Below are 16780 nucleotides of genomic sequence, written 5' to 3' on the forward strand. Positions count from 1 at the left end.
CAGGGGTAGGCAATTATTTTGGGTGGAGCACTGCTTACTGAGTTTTGGCAAGCCATCGAGGGTTGCATGACAGGCAGCCAGGGGCAGATAAATATTCATAGAGTCACAGAATCACTGAGTGGGAAGGGACCTAGACAGATCATTGAGTCCGACCCCTGCCATGGGCAGGAGGAGCACTGGGGGTGGCAGGGGTCATAAGATTACTCTGCGCTGGTCCGGTCCTGCAGGGACCAAACCAGGAAAGCCAAGGCTGCAACTGAACTCCAACTAGCTTCAGGCATCAAGGACAACAAAAAGTCCTTTTTCAGGTATGTGGGGAGCCAGAGGAAAAGCAAGGGCAACGTTGGACCCCTGCTGAACCAGATGGGGCAACTGACGCCCAGGAAAAAGCCAACCTATTACATAGGTAATTTGCGTCAGTCTTTCATCAGTCACACGGGATGCCCATGCCTGCTATGGGACAGGGAGATTCGGGTGAGGGGGATCCCCTACCCTCCATCAATGCTGACCTCGTGAAGGAACACCTTGAGAAGCTGGATACCTTCAAGTCAGCCGGCCCTGACAACCTGCACCCCAGGGTACTCAAGGAGCTGGCGAGCGTCATAGCCCAGCCCCTGGCACGGATCTTCGAGAGCTCCTGGCACTCTCGTGTAGTGCCCGGAGACTGGAAGAAGGCCAATGTGGTGCCGATCTTCAAGAAAGGGAGGAGAGTGGATCCGGCTAACTACAGGCCCATTAGCCTGAATTCTATCCTGGGGAAGATCTTAGAAAAGTTTATTAAGGAGGCCATCCTTGAGGGACTGGACCAGGCTAACATCCTAAGGGACAGCCAGCACGGGTTTGTTGCGGGTAGGTCTTGTTTGACCAATCTCATTTCCTTCTACGACCAGGTGACCTATCACCTGGACGAGGGAGATAAGATTGATGTCATATATCTTGACTTCAAAAAAGCTTTTGATCTCGTATCCCATGATCACCTCTTGGCCAAACTGCCCAGTTGTGGCTTTGGCTCCACCACGATCCGCTGGCTGGCAAACTGGCTTCGTGGTCGGACCCAGAGGGTTGTGATTGATGGCAGTCACTCATCGTGGTGCCCTGTGACCAGTGGGGTCCCTAAAGGCTCTGTCCTGGGACCCATCCTGTTCAACATCTTCATTAATGATGTGGACATTGGAGTTAGGAGTGGACTGGCCAAGTTCGCCGATGACACCAAACTTTGGGGCAAAGCATCCACGCCAGAAGATAGGCGGGTGATCCAGGCTGACCTGGACAAGCTCAGCAAATGGGCAGACGAGAACCTCATGGTGTTTAACACCGAAAAATGCAAGCTTCTCCACCTTGGGAGGAAAAACCTGCAGCACCCTTATAGGCTCGGCAGTGCTACGTTGGTTAGCACTACAGAAGAAAGAGACTTGGGGGTCATCATTGACCCCAAGATGAACATGAGCCTCCAATGCGATGCTGCGGCTAGTAAAGCGACCAAAATGCTGGCGTGCATCCATAGATGCTTCTCGAGCAAATCCCGGGACATCATTCTCCCCTTGTACTCGGCCTTGGTGGGGCCGCAGCTGGAGTACTGCATCCAGTTTTGGGCTCCACAATTCAAGAAGGATGTGGAGAAGCTTGAGAGAGTGCAGAGGAGAGCCACGCGCATGATCAGAGGTCAGGAAAACAGACCTTACGATGACAGGCAGAGAGCCATGGGACTCTTTAGCCTGGAAAAGCACAGGCTCAGGGGTGATCTGATGGCCACCTATAAGTTTATCAGGGGTGACCACCAGGATCTGGGGGAATGTCTGTTCACCAGAGCACCCCAAGGGATGATGAGGTTGAACCGTCACAAACTCCTGCAAGACCGTTTCAGGCTGGACATAAGGAAGAATTTCTTTCCTGTCTGAGCCCCCAAGGTCTGGAACAGTCTGCCAGCGGAGGTGGTTCAAGCACCTACATTGAACACCTTCAAGAGTAAATTGGATGCTTATCTTGCTGGGATCCTATGACCCCAGCTGACTTCCTGCCCGTTGGGCGGGGGACTGGACTCGATCTCCCAAGGTCCCTTCCACCCCTAATGTCTATGAAATCTATTAAATCTATCCAGTCTCCTCTTGAAGATCCCCAGGGCATGTGAGAGCACCACCTCTCTGGGAGCCTATTCCAGGCTCTGGCCACCCTTACCATGAAGTAGTTCTTCCTAATATCCAACCTAAACCTATCCCCCCTCAGCTTGTGGCCATTGTTCCCAGTGACTCCAAGGGGGGCCCTGGGGAACAGACTGTCCCCGAGTCCCTGCTGCTGGCCCCTGATAAGGTTGTAGCAGCCACAAGATCCCCCCTCAGTCTCCTCTTGCGGACACTGAAGAGATTCAGGTCCCTGAGCCTCTCCTCATAGGGCTGGCCACGGAGGCCCCAACCATACGAGTGGCCTCCTCTGGACCCCCTCCAGGTTCCCCACGATCTGCTCACTTCTCCAACCTATGCAGGTCTGCCTGGATGCGGTCCCTGCCTGCCGGTGTGTTCACTTTCCCCCCCAGCTCGGTGTCATCAGTGAACTTGGACAGGGTGCTCTCCACACCCTTGTCCAGGTCGCTAATGAAGATGTTGAAAAGCACCGGCCCAAGGACCGAGCCCCGGGGGACTCTGCTGCCCACACCCCCCCAGGTCGACATCGACCTGTCCACCACCACCCTCTGGGTGCGCCCCCGGAGCCAGTTTGCCACCCATGTGACCGTGCATTCGTCCATGCCGCAGCCCCTCAGCTTGCCCACCAGCATTGGGTGGGACACCGTGTCGAAGGCCTTCGGGAAGTCCAAGAAGACGACATCGATTTCCTCCTTCCCATCTAAGCTCTTTGTTACCTGGTCATAGAAAGAGACCAGGTTGGTCAGGCAGGATCGGCCTGGCACGAACCTGTGCTGGTTACCCCTCAACACCACTTCCCCTGCAGGGCTCTCACAAATGTGGCCCTTGATCATTTTTTCAAAGACCTTCCCCAGGATAGAAGCGAGGCTGACTGGCCTGTAGCTGACAGGCTCTTCCTTCCTCTCCTTGAAAATAGGGACCACATTGGCCCTTTTCCAGTCCTCAGGGACTTGGCCCGAGCACCAGGAGTCCTCCAACAGCCGTGCCAATGGCTCCGCAATGACACCAGCCAATTCCCTCAGCACCTGCGGATGACGGTCATCCGGGCCCGCTGACTTGGACACATCTAAGCCCTCGAGGTAATCCTTAACTAGGTCTGAACTAACAGTCGGGTGACTCCCATCCTTCCCGGGCCTCTCTGCGCTGTCCCCCGAGAGCGCCCCGTTGTCAGCACACGGGAACACGGAGGCAAAGAACGTGTTGAAGGGTTCGGCCTTCTCTCACGCCTCCGTCACCACCTGCCCTGCCCTGCCTCGTAGGGGTCCAGTGTTACCCCGAGACTTCTTGCTCCCTATGTACTTGAAGAAGGACTTTTTGTTATCCTTAATCCCAGGAGCTCATCTAAGCTCCAGCACTGCTTTAGCCTCCCTTACCAAATCCATACAAGCTCGGGTCAGGGAGGTGTACTCCTCCTTGGTTCCTGCCCCCCTTTGTTTTGTTTTTTTTACTGGGATCTCCCAGCATCAACTTTTGGCACAACACTGCAAAGGAGCAGCGCAGCGAATGGTTGCACATGCACTGCACGTGTCTTGTGGGTCCTCAAACAGCTTTGAGTCACTGCAAGCCACACGTGTGCACTTATCTGGATATGCCCTATGGGCTACATATGGGAAGAAAGCTCCAGTTTAAGCAACTGATTAGCAAAAAAGGACAGCTGCAAAACTTAGGGACAGTCCCTGATTTGTCATATTAAAGACATGTTAACATTAAGTGAATTTTCCCAGGACAAGGACTCACTAAGGTTTACAGAATTTGTCGTGGAAGGCATAAAACCTGCAGATATGCACCCAGCTTTCTGCTGCACTTTGTAAACATAAGCACACTTCAGTGTTGCAAGAACTGCTGCTTCAGTCCAGGAGGGTTTTTCAAGCAGCGTTGATTAAACAGAAAGAAATCTCAACAGGAAACTGCTTGAAGTGTGAGCCAAACATTCGTGTCCCGAAACAGTTGAAACCCTCCACCTCTGGGGAAGTGAAAAGCAGGTTTGTTTTTGTCTCAAAGATGCACACAAATGAGGCATAGAGACGCCAATCATTTCTCTCTCAGAGCTTGATTTTTCTCTAGCAGGTTCGCTAAGTGCCACCTTTACTGCAGCACTTGGTACTTGCAGGGCTATGGCCAGGGCAGTGTCACTCGGCCCCAGGGCAGACCGTGTGGGGCAGGTCTTTCTCGCAAGCAGTAACAGAACAGGACTTTTCCGTTTAAAGAGGCCTGATTTTCTGCATAGGAGCAGACCGCCCTAACCCTCCCTCCGTAGGAGGTCAGGTATCAAGAAATATCCGTTGCTCAAGTTTCATAGTTGTTTTCAGACATCTTCAGAAAATGACTTGAATTTGTCTGAAGATTTTCTTCTTTAAAGCAACACTAAACAGGAGCCTCATGAAATGCAACCTTGCTCCATCGAGTCATAGGGAAGTTGGCCTTGAAGCAGTCATGGCCTTAAGGGAGGGAAAACAGGTGACCGCCCCGGGCCCCACACTTCACACAAATAAAAATTAATTACCCTGAATATTTGTATTATCATTATTGTATTAAGATACTTTCATTGCAGTTTCCTGGATAGGGTAAAGTGAACTGAATAAAGTGACTCTCTTGTCCAGGGCCTTGACAACCCCGGGGTACATGTAATGGGACTATCTCCAGTGAAGTGCCAGGATCACGAATGCTACTTCAGTTACTTCAGGCAAGCAGGTACCTGACTTTGAAGGTCAAGCTCAAGACCTCTGAAGCAAAAATTAATATAGGGCCAAAAATGAGGGAAGGGCCAACAGACTGCAATCAGACCTTGCTCCAATCTGACATTTTGCACCTAGAGTCTTTAAGCAAAAGCCTCCCAGTTCAGAGATCCTGTTGGGTATTTGCAGGAACGAAGAAGACCTGCTGCAGGAAGTCACTGCTGTTAACCAAGCCTCCCCGCCAGCCCCAGGCCAGGCTCTTCCTGAGCTTTTCCCAATTCAAACCCCTGCTGGGGTTGCACCACCTCCCACTACAAAGAGGGCTACATCCGGGGCAGCCTCACTTGCCCCCAGGGCAGACAGTGTCTATACTGGCAGAAACTCTGTGTCCTCCCGCTGTCCTTCTGCAGGGCACCCCTCCCATCCCTTCAAGTACGTAAAATGTTAATACTGCTACATAAATACAAGTAGCATCCTGCTGCGGAGTACATTTGCTGACTCCAGCCGAAGAAGGGCATAGGTGTAAAGAAAAGAAAAGGAGTTACCAGCTACTCCCAGCCTCCAGGGTTGCAGCAAAGGTTGCCATGTCTGGATGCATGGAGGCTTGCTTCCCCAGAAGTCAGACATTTCCCCCAGGCTACACCCTTCCTCCTTCCCAGCTCAGGTCCTGGGCTGATGTCCCTCAACTCTGTCCTCGTTTGTCACCTGGCCACTGCCTGGGAGGAAAGAGAGCTGTCCAGGGGCCCCTGCTCAGCTCCATAGGCTGCCTGCCCCCTCTGCTTTGCAGATTTTCCAGCCCTTGAGCCGTTCCTGGCTTCCAGCCTTGAGTCTCTTTCAAGCTGCCTACAATGCGCTTATACTCCTCCCTAGCTGTTGGTGCAAGTTTCCGCTTCTTGTGAGCTTCCTTTTTGTGTTTAAGCTCACCAAAGAGTCCTTTGCTGAGCCAAACTGGTCGTCTCCCACACTTGCTAGTCTTCCTGAGCATTGGGGTGGTTTGTTCCTGCACCCTCAGCAAAGTTTCTTTGAAATATGTCCAGGAGAGCTGAGTGTCTCGCCCCCTCGGACTGTCCTCCCAGGGGATCCTGCCCATCAGTTCCCCGAGCGAGTCCAAGCCTGCTTTCCTGCAGTGCCCGTGGCCCCCCTCGCAGCAGCAAGACCGTGGCCGCCATGGACCCGTATCCCAGGGGCAGGGGTGATGCCTGGGGCCTGTGTCATGTGGCTCTCAGCTCAGACACAGGGTTTGTCTGGGCTGGTTTAGATTCATAGATGCTAGGGTCGGAAGGGACCTCAATAGATCATCGAGTCCGACCCCCTGCATAAGCAGGAAAGAGTGCTGGGCCTACATTACCCCAGCTAGATACACATCCAACCTTCTCTTGAATACCCCCAGGGTAGGGGAGAGCACCACCTCCCTTGGGAGCCCGTTCCAGAGCTTGGCCACTCGAACTGTGAAGAAGTTCCTCCTAATATCTAATCTAAATCTGCTCTCCTCCAGCTTGTGGCCATTATTTCTTGTAACCCCCGGGGGCGCCTTGGTGAATAAATACTCACCAATTCCCTTCTGTGCCCCCCTGACGAACTTATAGGCAGCCACCAGGTCGCCTCTCAACCTTCTCTTGCGGAGGCTGAAAAGGTCCAGTTTCTCTAATCTCTCCTCATAGGGCTTGGCCTGCAGGCCCTTAACCATACGAGTGGCCCTTCTCTGGACCCTCTCCAGGTTATCCGCATCTTTCTTGAAGTGCGGCGCCCAGAATTGCACGCAGTACTCCAGCTGCAGTCTGACCAGCGCCCGATAGAGGGGAAGTATCACCTCCTTGGACCTATTTGTCATGCATCTGCTGATGCACGATAAAGTGCCATTGGCTTTTCTGATGGTTTCGTCACACTGCCGACTCATGTTCATCTTGGAGTCCACTAGGACTCCAAGATCCCTTTCCACTTCCGTGCCACCCAGCAGGTCATTTCCTAGGCTGTAGGTGTGCTGGACATTTTTCCTCCCTAGATGCAGCACTTTGCATTTCTCCTTGTTGAACTGCATCCTGTTGTTTTCTGCCCACTTGTCTAACCTGTCCAGGTCTGCTTGCAGCTGCTCCCTGCCCTCCGGCGTGTCCACTTCGCCCCATAGCTTAGTGTCATCTGCAAACTTGGACAGAGTACATTTCACCCCCTCGTCCAAGTCGCTGATGAAGACATTAAAGAGTATCGGTCCAAGCACCGAGCCCTGCGGGACCCCACTGCCCACACCCCTCCAGGTCGAAACCGACCCATCCACCACGACTCTCTGGGTGCGACCCTCCAGCCAATTCTCCACCCACCGGACTGTGCAGTCATCCAAGTCACAGCCCCTTAACTTGTTCACCAGTATGGGGTGGGATACCGTGTCAAAGGCCTTCCTGAAGTCCAAGTATACGACATCCTTGGTATATGAAAGACCTGATCCTGCTTCAGGCAGGGGTTGGACTGGATGTGACCCAGGGAGGTCCCTGCCAGCTCCACCTCACTGTAATATCACCCCTGCCCGCAGGAAAGCAGGGGGGTGCTGCCACCATCCTGGGGGTTAACAGACACTTGAGAGCCCCAGGCCACAACTCTGCCCCCGCTGCAGAGAAAGGCAAAAAACCCCAGTCTGGACAAAAATCCCTTCCTGGCCTCAAACGTGGTGACCCGTCCGACCCCGGGCCAAGGGGCAAGATGCCTGGGATGGGAGCTTATACTCGAGAGCCCAGCTCCAGCTCCGGCCTCAGCCACACGGTCGTTGCCAGCATGGCAGAGCCACAGAAATCTCTGAAGGAGTTTGGGCTCTGCCTGCGGGAGGGGGCAGCCCCCCCCACCGTGGCATGCAGCACATGGGGAGGGGAGCAGCTTGCCGGGACTCCCAGCCCCAGCCAGCACGTGCTGGGGCAGGAGCCAACTGCTGCTGCCCTGGCGTGTCGCGGCCAGGCCCTGGCTACGAGCGTGACGCATAGAAGTCATCAGTGTACTCAGAGAGGGGAAGAGGCCGACCGGAGATCTGCACACTCCACTGCAGACGGGGCAAAGGCTTCCAGGGGAAGGAGCAGGTCCCAGGAGGTTGGGTCATGGCTCCCCGTGTCCACTCCTGCAAGCTGGGCCCACGAGGAGGTCTCTCTCTGGTGACAGCAGAGCAGCAGCTACATACACCAAAGCCTGGGCAGCGTCAAGGATAGGGAGAACGGGGTGTGATAAGACAGGGCTGCAGGGAGGGTGCTTGCGGCTCTCCAGCTTTAGGCAAAGGCCGATAGATGATAGAAACAGCCTTGAAAGAGCCAGCAGCAGTGACAGGCGTCATTCAAATACTAAATGTGCAGGAAACAAAGGGCACAAAGTCTGGAGCTGGACTATGAATGCACCAGCGAGACCCTCGGCTGTCCAGTCAGCAGGATGGGGAACGAGATTACTCGCTAGCTAGTGCACTTCTGAGTGTGCGGCGCACACTCCTTGCTGACAGAGGTGGAGGGAAAGCTTCTGTCTCTGAAGCCTGCCTTCTCTCGACCCCTCGTTCCTGGATTCATGGGTCCAGGGTAATGTTCCCTTTGTCCCTATTATCCACCTCCGTAACAAGGTAGGTTTGCTGGAAAACATACGAGACACCAATCATTCACACAGCACCCTCGGGGATGACAGTGCTCGAGTCTCCCAGATGCTGATGCTAATGGTGCATCAGCTCAGGCCGACCTTCCCCTTCCAGCCTCCTCCAGTCTCTTCTCCCACCTCTTGAGCGGTGGCTGTTGGTGAGCCGGGACCTGTTGTGACAGCCGGCTGCCACATCAGGCAGCCTTAGGATGCATCCTGTCCAAGGGAGATGGTGCCATGTACACATGGTTTCAATGTAGGCGGTACAGGCTGGCGCACTTCATCTTTCCAGCCAACATGGAGGACTCCCCAAAGACATCACTGCTGGGGACCTTCTGAGCCTCATGGGCATTTCCAATCTGTCGTCCGGTCCCAACAGCACAATCCCAGAGGACATGGCTCTGGGACAGTCCAGAGGCAGAGCCAGCAGGTGGGATCCAGCATCGCCTCCTTGGTCTTCTCCAGGCAGGCAGCTACCCAGCGAGGGGAAGGGCTCAGCATTGTAGATGCAGCACGGAGCAGGCTGTGGCAGTGCCCACGGGGACACGCTGTCCTCCCCCACTGGCCCGAGGCAGGGTCAGGGGTGCAGCTGGCACGCTCTGGGCCTCGTGGGGATGGGGGCAGAGGTCGCACCAATGGCTCAGGCCACCAAATAAAGCTCCTGCTGCTTCCACCTGGCATGGATGGAGGCTGCAGTGACCGGATGGGTACCCAGCCCAGCCCCCCCGAGCCCACCTCGGCTTGGCAGAGCAGAGGTGCAGGGGCATTCATTCCTGTGCCTAGCAGACCCTATCCGCAGGGAGGCCAGGACCTGCCCACAGGCAGGACTGGCCCCACTGGGAATGCCCCTGGCATCACACTGCCCAGGGCTAGGGAAGTGCCCGCAGGCACCCTCTACCCACAGAAGGTGCGGGGCAGCTGGGGTGGGCTAGGGGAACCAGAGGCTGCAGGGTCCCTAGGGAGATGGACCCAGCACAGGGGCAACTAAGCAGTGACTTTAGACCCCCCTGAGGACGCCCCACCCCAGAGCAGCACCTGGCACAGACGGGCACCACGGTGATGGCTCAGAGTCCAGCTTTAATGGTAGCCGGCGAATGACGGCAGGATGGGACAGGGACAGGCGGCTGGGCCAGGATCACGCCCCCACAGCCAGGTCCTTGTGAGAGCAGCCCCTGCACCAACAGCTTGGTTCATGGAGCACCCCGGGGCAGCACAGGTCTGTTTGGACGGGCTGCCCGCAGACCCCAGCTCGGCCCAGAGGCCCCAGCAGCAGCAGCTGGACGCTGCGTCTCCCCAGGCCGGCCAGGCTCTGCAGGCTGGGGCCGGGCCAGGTCTGAGCTCTGCAGGAGCTGGCTAGCGGATACAGGGCTCCAGCCACCTCTGGGGCAGCAGCAGGAGCAAGGAGTACATGGCTGGCCCCCATGAGGAGACAGGATTCCAGCTCTGCCCTCGGTCCATCCTGGCTTGGGGGATGAAGGAGCCCTTCTCCTCCTGCTGGGCCTACAGGAAGCCGGGGAAGGTGAGCTGCAGCAGCAGGATTGTGGCCACAATGAGCCCAGCACACAGGAGCAGCAGCAACCAGATGGGGAAGCTGCCTGCGGAAAATGGAAAGACCGGGCTGAGTGGGACAGGTCCAGGAGACCCCTCTCTGCTTCCCCCGGCCAGGATGCCTGGATCCAGATGCAGACAAGCCAGGGGAACATGCAGAGGAGCTTGGTGGAGGAGAACAGGACCCACCTCCAGCACTGGGGGCAAAGCCCAGCCCAGCCCAGCCCAGCACTCACGTCTGTGGGGGAGCAGGTGCAGCTTGCAGCGACTGTCCACGGCCACGCTGAGCAGGGCAGCCTCATCCCCGGCCAGCAGTTCGTGGCCCCGGCCGCTCTCGGGCATGAAGGCCACATCGGTCACCACAATTCCATGCGCCTCCTTCACGTAGTACAGCCTCTGCGCAAGGGGGGGGGGGTCAGCAGAGCAGTGCCAGGGCACACCCCGTAAACCACTGAGAAGGGGCCCCAGCCCCCACCACGATCTCCTTACCCCTTGTGCCTGCAAGTAGGGCCCCACTGCACCCACTTTTACCCTTGTCCCAGGGTCCCCACAGACCAAAAGCAAGTTACCTGCAGCGAGAAGGAGACGTAGATGGCCACAGACCCCGTCACAGTGCCCAGCCCCAGGAACGTACCTGAATCGCTAGAAGGACGGACAATGATAAGCACCCAGCCAGACAGCCAGACAGCCAGCCCCTGGACAGACAGCGTAGCCAAGATCACCAAGGCAGACGTTCGCAACCCCCAGCCCTGGCCCCGGCCCCGTACCTGACAGAGAGACAGGAGACGACCTCGGTGCCGCAGGGCTGCGTGAGCAGTGGCAGGAAGTTCTTGCCGTCCCACTTGGTGAGGTAGCAGGGCGGGGGCCGGCGCTCCCGCTTGTGGGGCACCTGCACAGTGTAGAGCCGCAGAGCTTCCGCGTCATCCTCCACCTTCCCAAACCTGTGCCATGAAGCGGGTCAGGGCCCTGCAACCTCCCCAGGTCCTGCCCTCAGCCCCAGCAGACAAGAGGTCACCTCCATCTGCCTGGCCAACCTGCGGCACCGAGCAGCCCCAGCTCTGGCGGCTGGCACGGCGCAGCGCGGCGCTCACCTGCAGGCCTGGTAGCGATAGGCCTTGTCGGGGATAGCCGGCAGGTTCTCGTTCCAATGCAGCCCCGTCACCAGCTGATCCCTCTGCCACACGCAGCACTGGAAGTCCCGGCCTGCCGTCACCATCTGTGGGGGTCCGGGCAGCCGTGAGCACCAGCACTGGGGCACCTTGCTACGAGCCAGTCCTGCCCCTCTGCCTGCCCGAGGAAGAGGGGTGTGGGGGGGTCTCTCTATCCTTCCCCCTCACCATGAAGCTACCTCCTGGGCACCCGTGCCGCACAGGTGACCAGACCCAGGTCCCAGACAAAGCCACACGATCAGGCAGCCCCGCTCTCCAGGGATGGGCACTGGGCTCTGTGAGCTCTCACATCTGCCCCCGAGCCGTAGGACCCAGGACTGGGCTCACCTTGTTCCCAGGGCCCAGCGCGATGTCCTCGATCTCCCCGTCGTGAGCCTTGAACTCCAGCATCTTCTTCATGCTGGGGAACTGCAGGGAGAGCGGGCATCAGGTCCTGCCCCGTGCCCCCTCCTGGCCCACGGCTGCCCATGGCCCAGCCCCTACCTCCCAAAGCCGAAGAAAGCCATCGGCACCGCCAGTGGCAAGCAGGGTGTGGTCGGTGCTGACACGCACGGCCTTCTGCAGGGTGTCAGGGCTGAAGTCAGTCTGGACGCTGCGCAGGGTCTCCACGGTCACCTCGCTCGTCTCGCTCCGGGTGTCACCCTCGCACTGCCCCGCGGGGCTTGAGGCTTTCCGCTTCCGGGGGCCCTTGTCCCCACCACCTGGGGGCAGGAGCAGAGCCGTGATGCCTGCCCGCACCAACAGGGACCCTCCTACCCCCCTGCCAGAAGCTCCCTCCTGCCCTGTCGGGAAGGACTGGCACCGTGCTGTGACCCCATGGGGCTGTTGCTGCAGAAGACGGGGCAGATGCAGCCCCGGCTGCTCCATTAATCCCTCTTGCTGCATCCCCCGTCACCCCTATGCCAGCCTGTCCTCAAACCTGGCGCGCTGCTGCTCCAAAGCATCGACCGCTACTGCCAGCCCTGGCTCTGTGCCGTGACTGCCAGAGCCCACGAGGGCAGAGCCGCCCGGTGCTCGGGAGGAAGGGTGCTCTGGCCAGCGATGCTGCCCCGTGAGAGCACCGACGGACACAAGGCCGCATGGGCGGCTGCAAGGACAGTGCTGCCACGGTGCAGCCGGGACCGGGGCCACCAGGGTGACCGCGCCGCGCTCCCCTCTCACCGCTGTGTCCGGCCGCACCAGCTGCAGGCCGCTGGAGGTGGAAGCGCAGGAGGTGGCAGTGGGCGTCCTGCCCCGCGGCGATGATGTCGCCCGCCAGCGCCATGGTCATAGTGGCCCGCGTCGCCGTGTCATGCGAGTGCAGCAGCGAGGCACTCAGCTGCCCCCCGATCCGCTCCAGCTGCAAGAAGTGCTGCGGGGCAGGGGGGCGCTCAGCTCTGCTCCCCTGGGCCGGCCCCCGCACCCCTGCCCGGGGCAGGCAATGCGGAGGCAGGGGTGCGCGCCACTGCAGGAGGCCCGGGGGCCCCAGCCCACAGCAGGGGCGATGCCTGCTGGGTGCACCCCCTGGAGCACCCCAGGGACTCCCCAGCCCTGGGCACAGCCGGCAGCGCCGGCAGGGGGCGCTGGGCACGTGCACGGCTGCCATACTACCGGGCGCCCGCAGGGGGCGCTGTGCCACAGCACGACTGCACTCAGGGCGCATGCGCGGGAGACAGCGCGGGACATACGACCCAGCCGGCGCATGCGCGGAGCATTCGGCAAGGGGTGCTGTACACCCAGCACGAGTCCACTCAGGGCGCATGCGCGGGGCAGGGGGCGCAGTGCACACAACCAGGCACGCGCATACGCAGCACGGCCGGCAGGGGGCGCTGTGTGCACGGCACTCACCACGCCATTCTTGATGCCAGTCTTGGCGGCACCGCCGCCCCCCGCCGTCACGGCCACGCCGGTGTCTGCGTGCAGCTGCAGCGCGTAGAGCGGGAAGGGCGCGCGGTACAGCTCGAGCGGCCGCCGGGGCCCCATTGCCACCCCCGGGCTAGTGCGCGGCCCGCCGACCTGCCACTGCGCAGGCGCCTGCGCTGCTCGCTCGCCCCACGCAGGCGCAGGCCGTTCGGCACACGTCAACACCGGCCGGCTCCAGGCTTCCGGGTCACGTGGCTCCGCACCCAGGCGCCATGTTTGTGCAGGGCACGTCCTGTCAGCTCCAGACTTCCGTGTCACGTGCTTTTCCTCTGCCGGAGCCCTCTTTGTGCAGGGCACTTCCGGCCTCTCGTCAGTTTAAAGGGGCCACGTCCCTAATGGGGGTGTGAAAGGGGAGTGGCTCTGCTTTGTGGCGCAGTAAAGGGGCGGGACTCCGGTTTAAAGGCTCCTGGTCATTGGCTCCCTACGGGTCGTGCTTTGACCTCTGCCCTCCCCAAACACCTAGAGGGGCTGCCCCTCCACCCCTGGCAGGGCCAGGCGCTGGCTCCAGCCTCACCTGGCTCTGCCCTGCCATAGGCCTGGCTTTGCCACCGTGTGAGCTTTCCCTGCTGCCCCCTGCTCCTGGCCCCAGTGTGCAGGCCAGGGGAGATCTGGAGCCGGAGCCGGAGCCGGCTGCCGCCACCCCCAGCCGGGCAAGCTGCCCTCCCCTCCCTGGCCTCCTCCTCCTCCTCCGTGTCCTTGACCCCTGAGCTGCCCTCGCTCCGGCTGCCTCTGGCAGGCGCCCCCAGGCTCCCCAGCTGCAGCCCTCCTGGCCCAGCCTGCTCTGGTGCTGTTCAGCCCTGGCGCAGCAGCGCCCCGGCCCTGGCCCCCCGGGAGCCCAGCTGGGTAGTGGGCATGGGGACACCTCCAGGCGATGCAGCCAGGCCTGGGGGCGGTGAGGCCTGAGCGCTGGGCAGGGATCCCCAGTGTGCACAAAGCAGCCGCCCCATATGCAGCGTGCTCTGCCCTCGAGCCTGGCGCCCTGAGCAGGGAGGGGGGCACAACGTAGGGCCCCAGGGAGCCCAGCTCCCTGACCGGAGGCCACGGGCGGGACAGCTCGTTATCCTCCTGCCTCGTCAGTGCCAAGGGGGGAGAGCGGGCCGCTTGCCTGCCTGGGGGACGCGCCGAGCTGAGCGAGCCGCCCGCCCAGCAGATAAGGAGGGAGCGCGGCAGGGAGAGCACAGCTGCTGGGGAGACGCTGGAGCTGGGGCATGGCCGAGAGCGCGGCCACAGGGAGGTGGAGCGCCGGCCAGGGCCGAGAGAAGTGCCGGCCCGCGTCTCCCCCGGCTGGCACGGCCAGGGGGCTCCCAGGCCAGAGGAGAAGTGGCCAAGCCACGGCCAGCAGGAGCTGGGGCCCTGGCAAAGCAGCCGCCTTGCGCCTTGGGGCTGTCCCGGCCTCCGTGAGGGTAAGGACCAGGTGGAGGGGCACTCCAGATGGGGTCGTGGGCAAGAGCTGGCCGGGGGCAGGTCCCAATTGCTCCAGCAGGGGGTGCTGTGGGACTGTGGGGCAGGAGGCGGCTGGGAGGGGACAAGGATCGGGCCCACGGCAGCCTCCTCCCCAGATGGAGGTCCAGTGCCTGCATCGGCCAGCCCAGGATGGGGTCCGTGCCGGTGCCACGTGCAGCATGGGGGTCAGCTGGAGACCCAGGGCCAGTGCTGGCCGCCAGGGAATTGGGTGCATGGCAGGGCCTGCGACACCCCAAGCTGAGACCCGGGCGTGCTCACGTTGGGGGGAAAGGGGCATCGGGAACTGTGGAGCAGGGCGGGGGGCACGGCCTCTGCGTCAGACCCACCTGGGCCCTCTGCCAGAGGCCGCAGGGTTGAGAGGCAGGGGCCCTGTGCTCCCACCAGCCCCGGAGCAAGAAGGGCCTGGGGTCTGAGCCACGCGGGGCGGTGCTGGACGGTCCTAGGCGGCTGCGCAGGGCGAGGGGCTCTGGGCCCAGCTCAGCTCTGCCTCGCTCCCCCCAGGCTGGGGCTGGCGTGGCGGCTGGGAGGCTGTGCCCCGAGAACGCGGCGCGGGAGCGCAGCCGGGTGCGGACGCTGCGCCAAGCCTTCCTGGCCCTGCAGGCTGCACTGCCCGCCGTGCCGCCCGGCACCAAGCTCTCCAAGCTGGACGTGCTGGTCCTAGCCACCAGCTACATCGCCCACCTCTCCCACACCCTGGGCCAGGGCCCGGCCCCCGCCACCCGCACCCCCAGCCTGCTCCACCCCATCAAGGTACCACCTGGGCCCTCCCCGGGGCATGGGGGCATTTCCCCTCTTGCTGACGGGGCTGCGGGCAGCGGGGGACCCAGGCCCTGGGCTCCAGCCCCCCATGGTCCCATCTCTGCTGTGGGGGGTGAGGTCTCGCTGATGCCCCCTCCCTGTGTCTTACAGAAGTGGCCAATGCGCTCCCGCCTCTACGCTGGCGCCTGGGGCTGGGACAGCCCCGAACCGCGGGCCCCGGTGCTCACGGCCCCTGGCAGCCACATGTGGGCAGGCCTGGAGGGGGGTGGCACCGCAGCCGGGGGCCCTGCCCTGTGACGCCCCTTGCTCCAGGGCTTCTCTCTCCAGCACACGCTGACCCTGGGGCAGGCCATGCCCCCATCCCGGACCCCGGGACTGGGCTGGGGGCACCAGCTCCTGCCGCTTTCAGACTTCGTGCTGTGCCCATCACCGCCACGTCAGGGCACCGCGTGCCACCTCCGCGGGGTGCCATCCAGCCTGGAGAAGCCTGCAACCAGCTGAGAGGAGAATGGCAAGGGCAGGGACCACTTCTGACACCCCCGCAGCAACCGGCCCGGGATTTCCTGGGGCTTGGGGGGCCATACTCTGGGCAGTAACGGGCAGCCAGGACGCCTGGGTCCCTCCTGGCTGCTGGAGGGGCGCCAGGACTCCTGGGCTTTGTCCCCTGAACACGCTGGACTCACCGGCTGAGAACGGGCCCGACGCTCTCAACTGTGAGCGTTAGTCTGCCAATGCAAAGGTTGTGGGTTCAACCCCTGCCTCTGGCAGGCTTCGCTCCTGCATTTCTTTCGCGAAGAAGCCTTTTCCTGCGGTTTCTTGTGTCCTCTTTACCATTCAACCTCAAGCCCTGGGTCCTGCTCAAGCAAAGCAAGAGCTGTGCCAAGCTGGGGATGGGGGGGGGTGTTCAGAGCCGGCGCCAGGTGTCTGCAAGGTCGTGCATCTCAGCCGCCCCCAACCAGCGAGCCTTGCAGTGGGACCGTTAACCCCTCCCATGCTGCTGGGCCCAGCCAGGTGGGAGATGGGTCAAGGGAGCATGAAGCCGAGAAGAGCTGCACACCCCTGCTCCCACACAGCCAGGCTGGGGCAGCCCCCTGCACCGCCCCAATGAGGGGCTGGGGCTGGGGCAGGGCCCTTGCCCCTTCCCCCTAGAAGTTGCCTGCAGCAGGGACAAGGGCTGCACCAGCGCAGGGAAACCTCTCAGCCCTGCCTGACCCATAGGGCCAAGGTGAGGCATACGAGGCCAGAGCAGGCTCCCCAGGACGCAGCCTCCCAGGACAGGGACCAGGCCGGGGGAGCCCCCTGCTCACTGGAGCCATGAGCGAGGGAAACCAGCCCCGGCGCTGTGGGAAAGCGGCCAGGGCCAAGGCTGTGGCCATAAATCTGCCACACACCTGGCTGCCGGCCCGCTCCCGAGGCAGCCGCCGGCCTCCCCGGAGATGCCTCTGCCGGGGGCGGTTGGGGCCTGGGAAGGAGCGCGGCTGCCAGCTCCAGCCCCCGGCAGCTGCAGCCAGGCCTCCAGGGCGCAAAGACCACC

The 16780-nt window shown here is 61.0% G+C and overlaps 2 protein-coding genes across 3 annotated transcripts; one reads left to right on the forward strand and one right to left on the reverse strand.

Annotated features, from left to right (window-relative positions):
* Positions 1–4649: 4649 nt before the first annotated feature.
* Positions 4650–13162, reverse strand: PREB (prolactin regulatory element binding). Its single transcript, XM_090031253.1, has 9 exons — positions 12949–13162; positions 12283–12472; positions 11605–11822; positions 11449–11529; positions 11044–11168; positions 10720–10893; positions 10522–10594; positions 10189–10348; positions 4650–9999 (listed from the first exon to the last, which is right to left on the reverse strand). Exons 1-9 carry the CDS (start codon positions 13081–13083, stop codon positions 9905–9907), a joined length of 1251 nt encoding a protein of 416 aa, XP_089887379.1. The 5' UTR covers positions 13084–13162; the 3' UTR covers positions 4650–9904.
* A 666-nt stretch (positions 13163–13828) lies between these two features.
* TCF23 (transcription factor 23) lies at positions 13829–16740 on the forward strand. 2 transcript variants are annotated; one of them, XM_090031266.1, is made up of 3 exons: positions 13829–14426; positions 14989–15237; positions 15397–16740. In XM_090031266.1, exons 1-3 carry the CDS (start codon positions 14232–14234, stop codon positions 15541–15543), a joined length of 591 nt encoding a protein of 196 aa, XP_089887392.1. In that variant the 5' UTR covers positions 13829–14231; the 3' UTR covers positions 15544–16740. The 2 variants fall into 2 exon arrangements, with proteins under 2 accessions (XP_089887392.1, XP_089887391.1); XM_090031265.1 differs by having other exon boundaries at positions 14989–16740.
* Positions 16741–16780: the final 40 nt, after the last annotated feature.

This window comes from Crocodylus siamensis, chromosome 1 (assembly GCF_052110815.1).
Source record: "Crocodylus siamensis isolate JL-2025a chromosome 1, ASM5211081v1, whole genome shotgun sequence".
In the NCBI taxonomy this organism is placed as follows: Eukaryota; Metazoa; Chordata; order Crocodylia; family Crocodylidae; genus Crocodylus; species Crocodylus siamensis.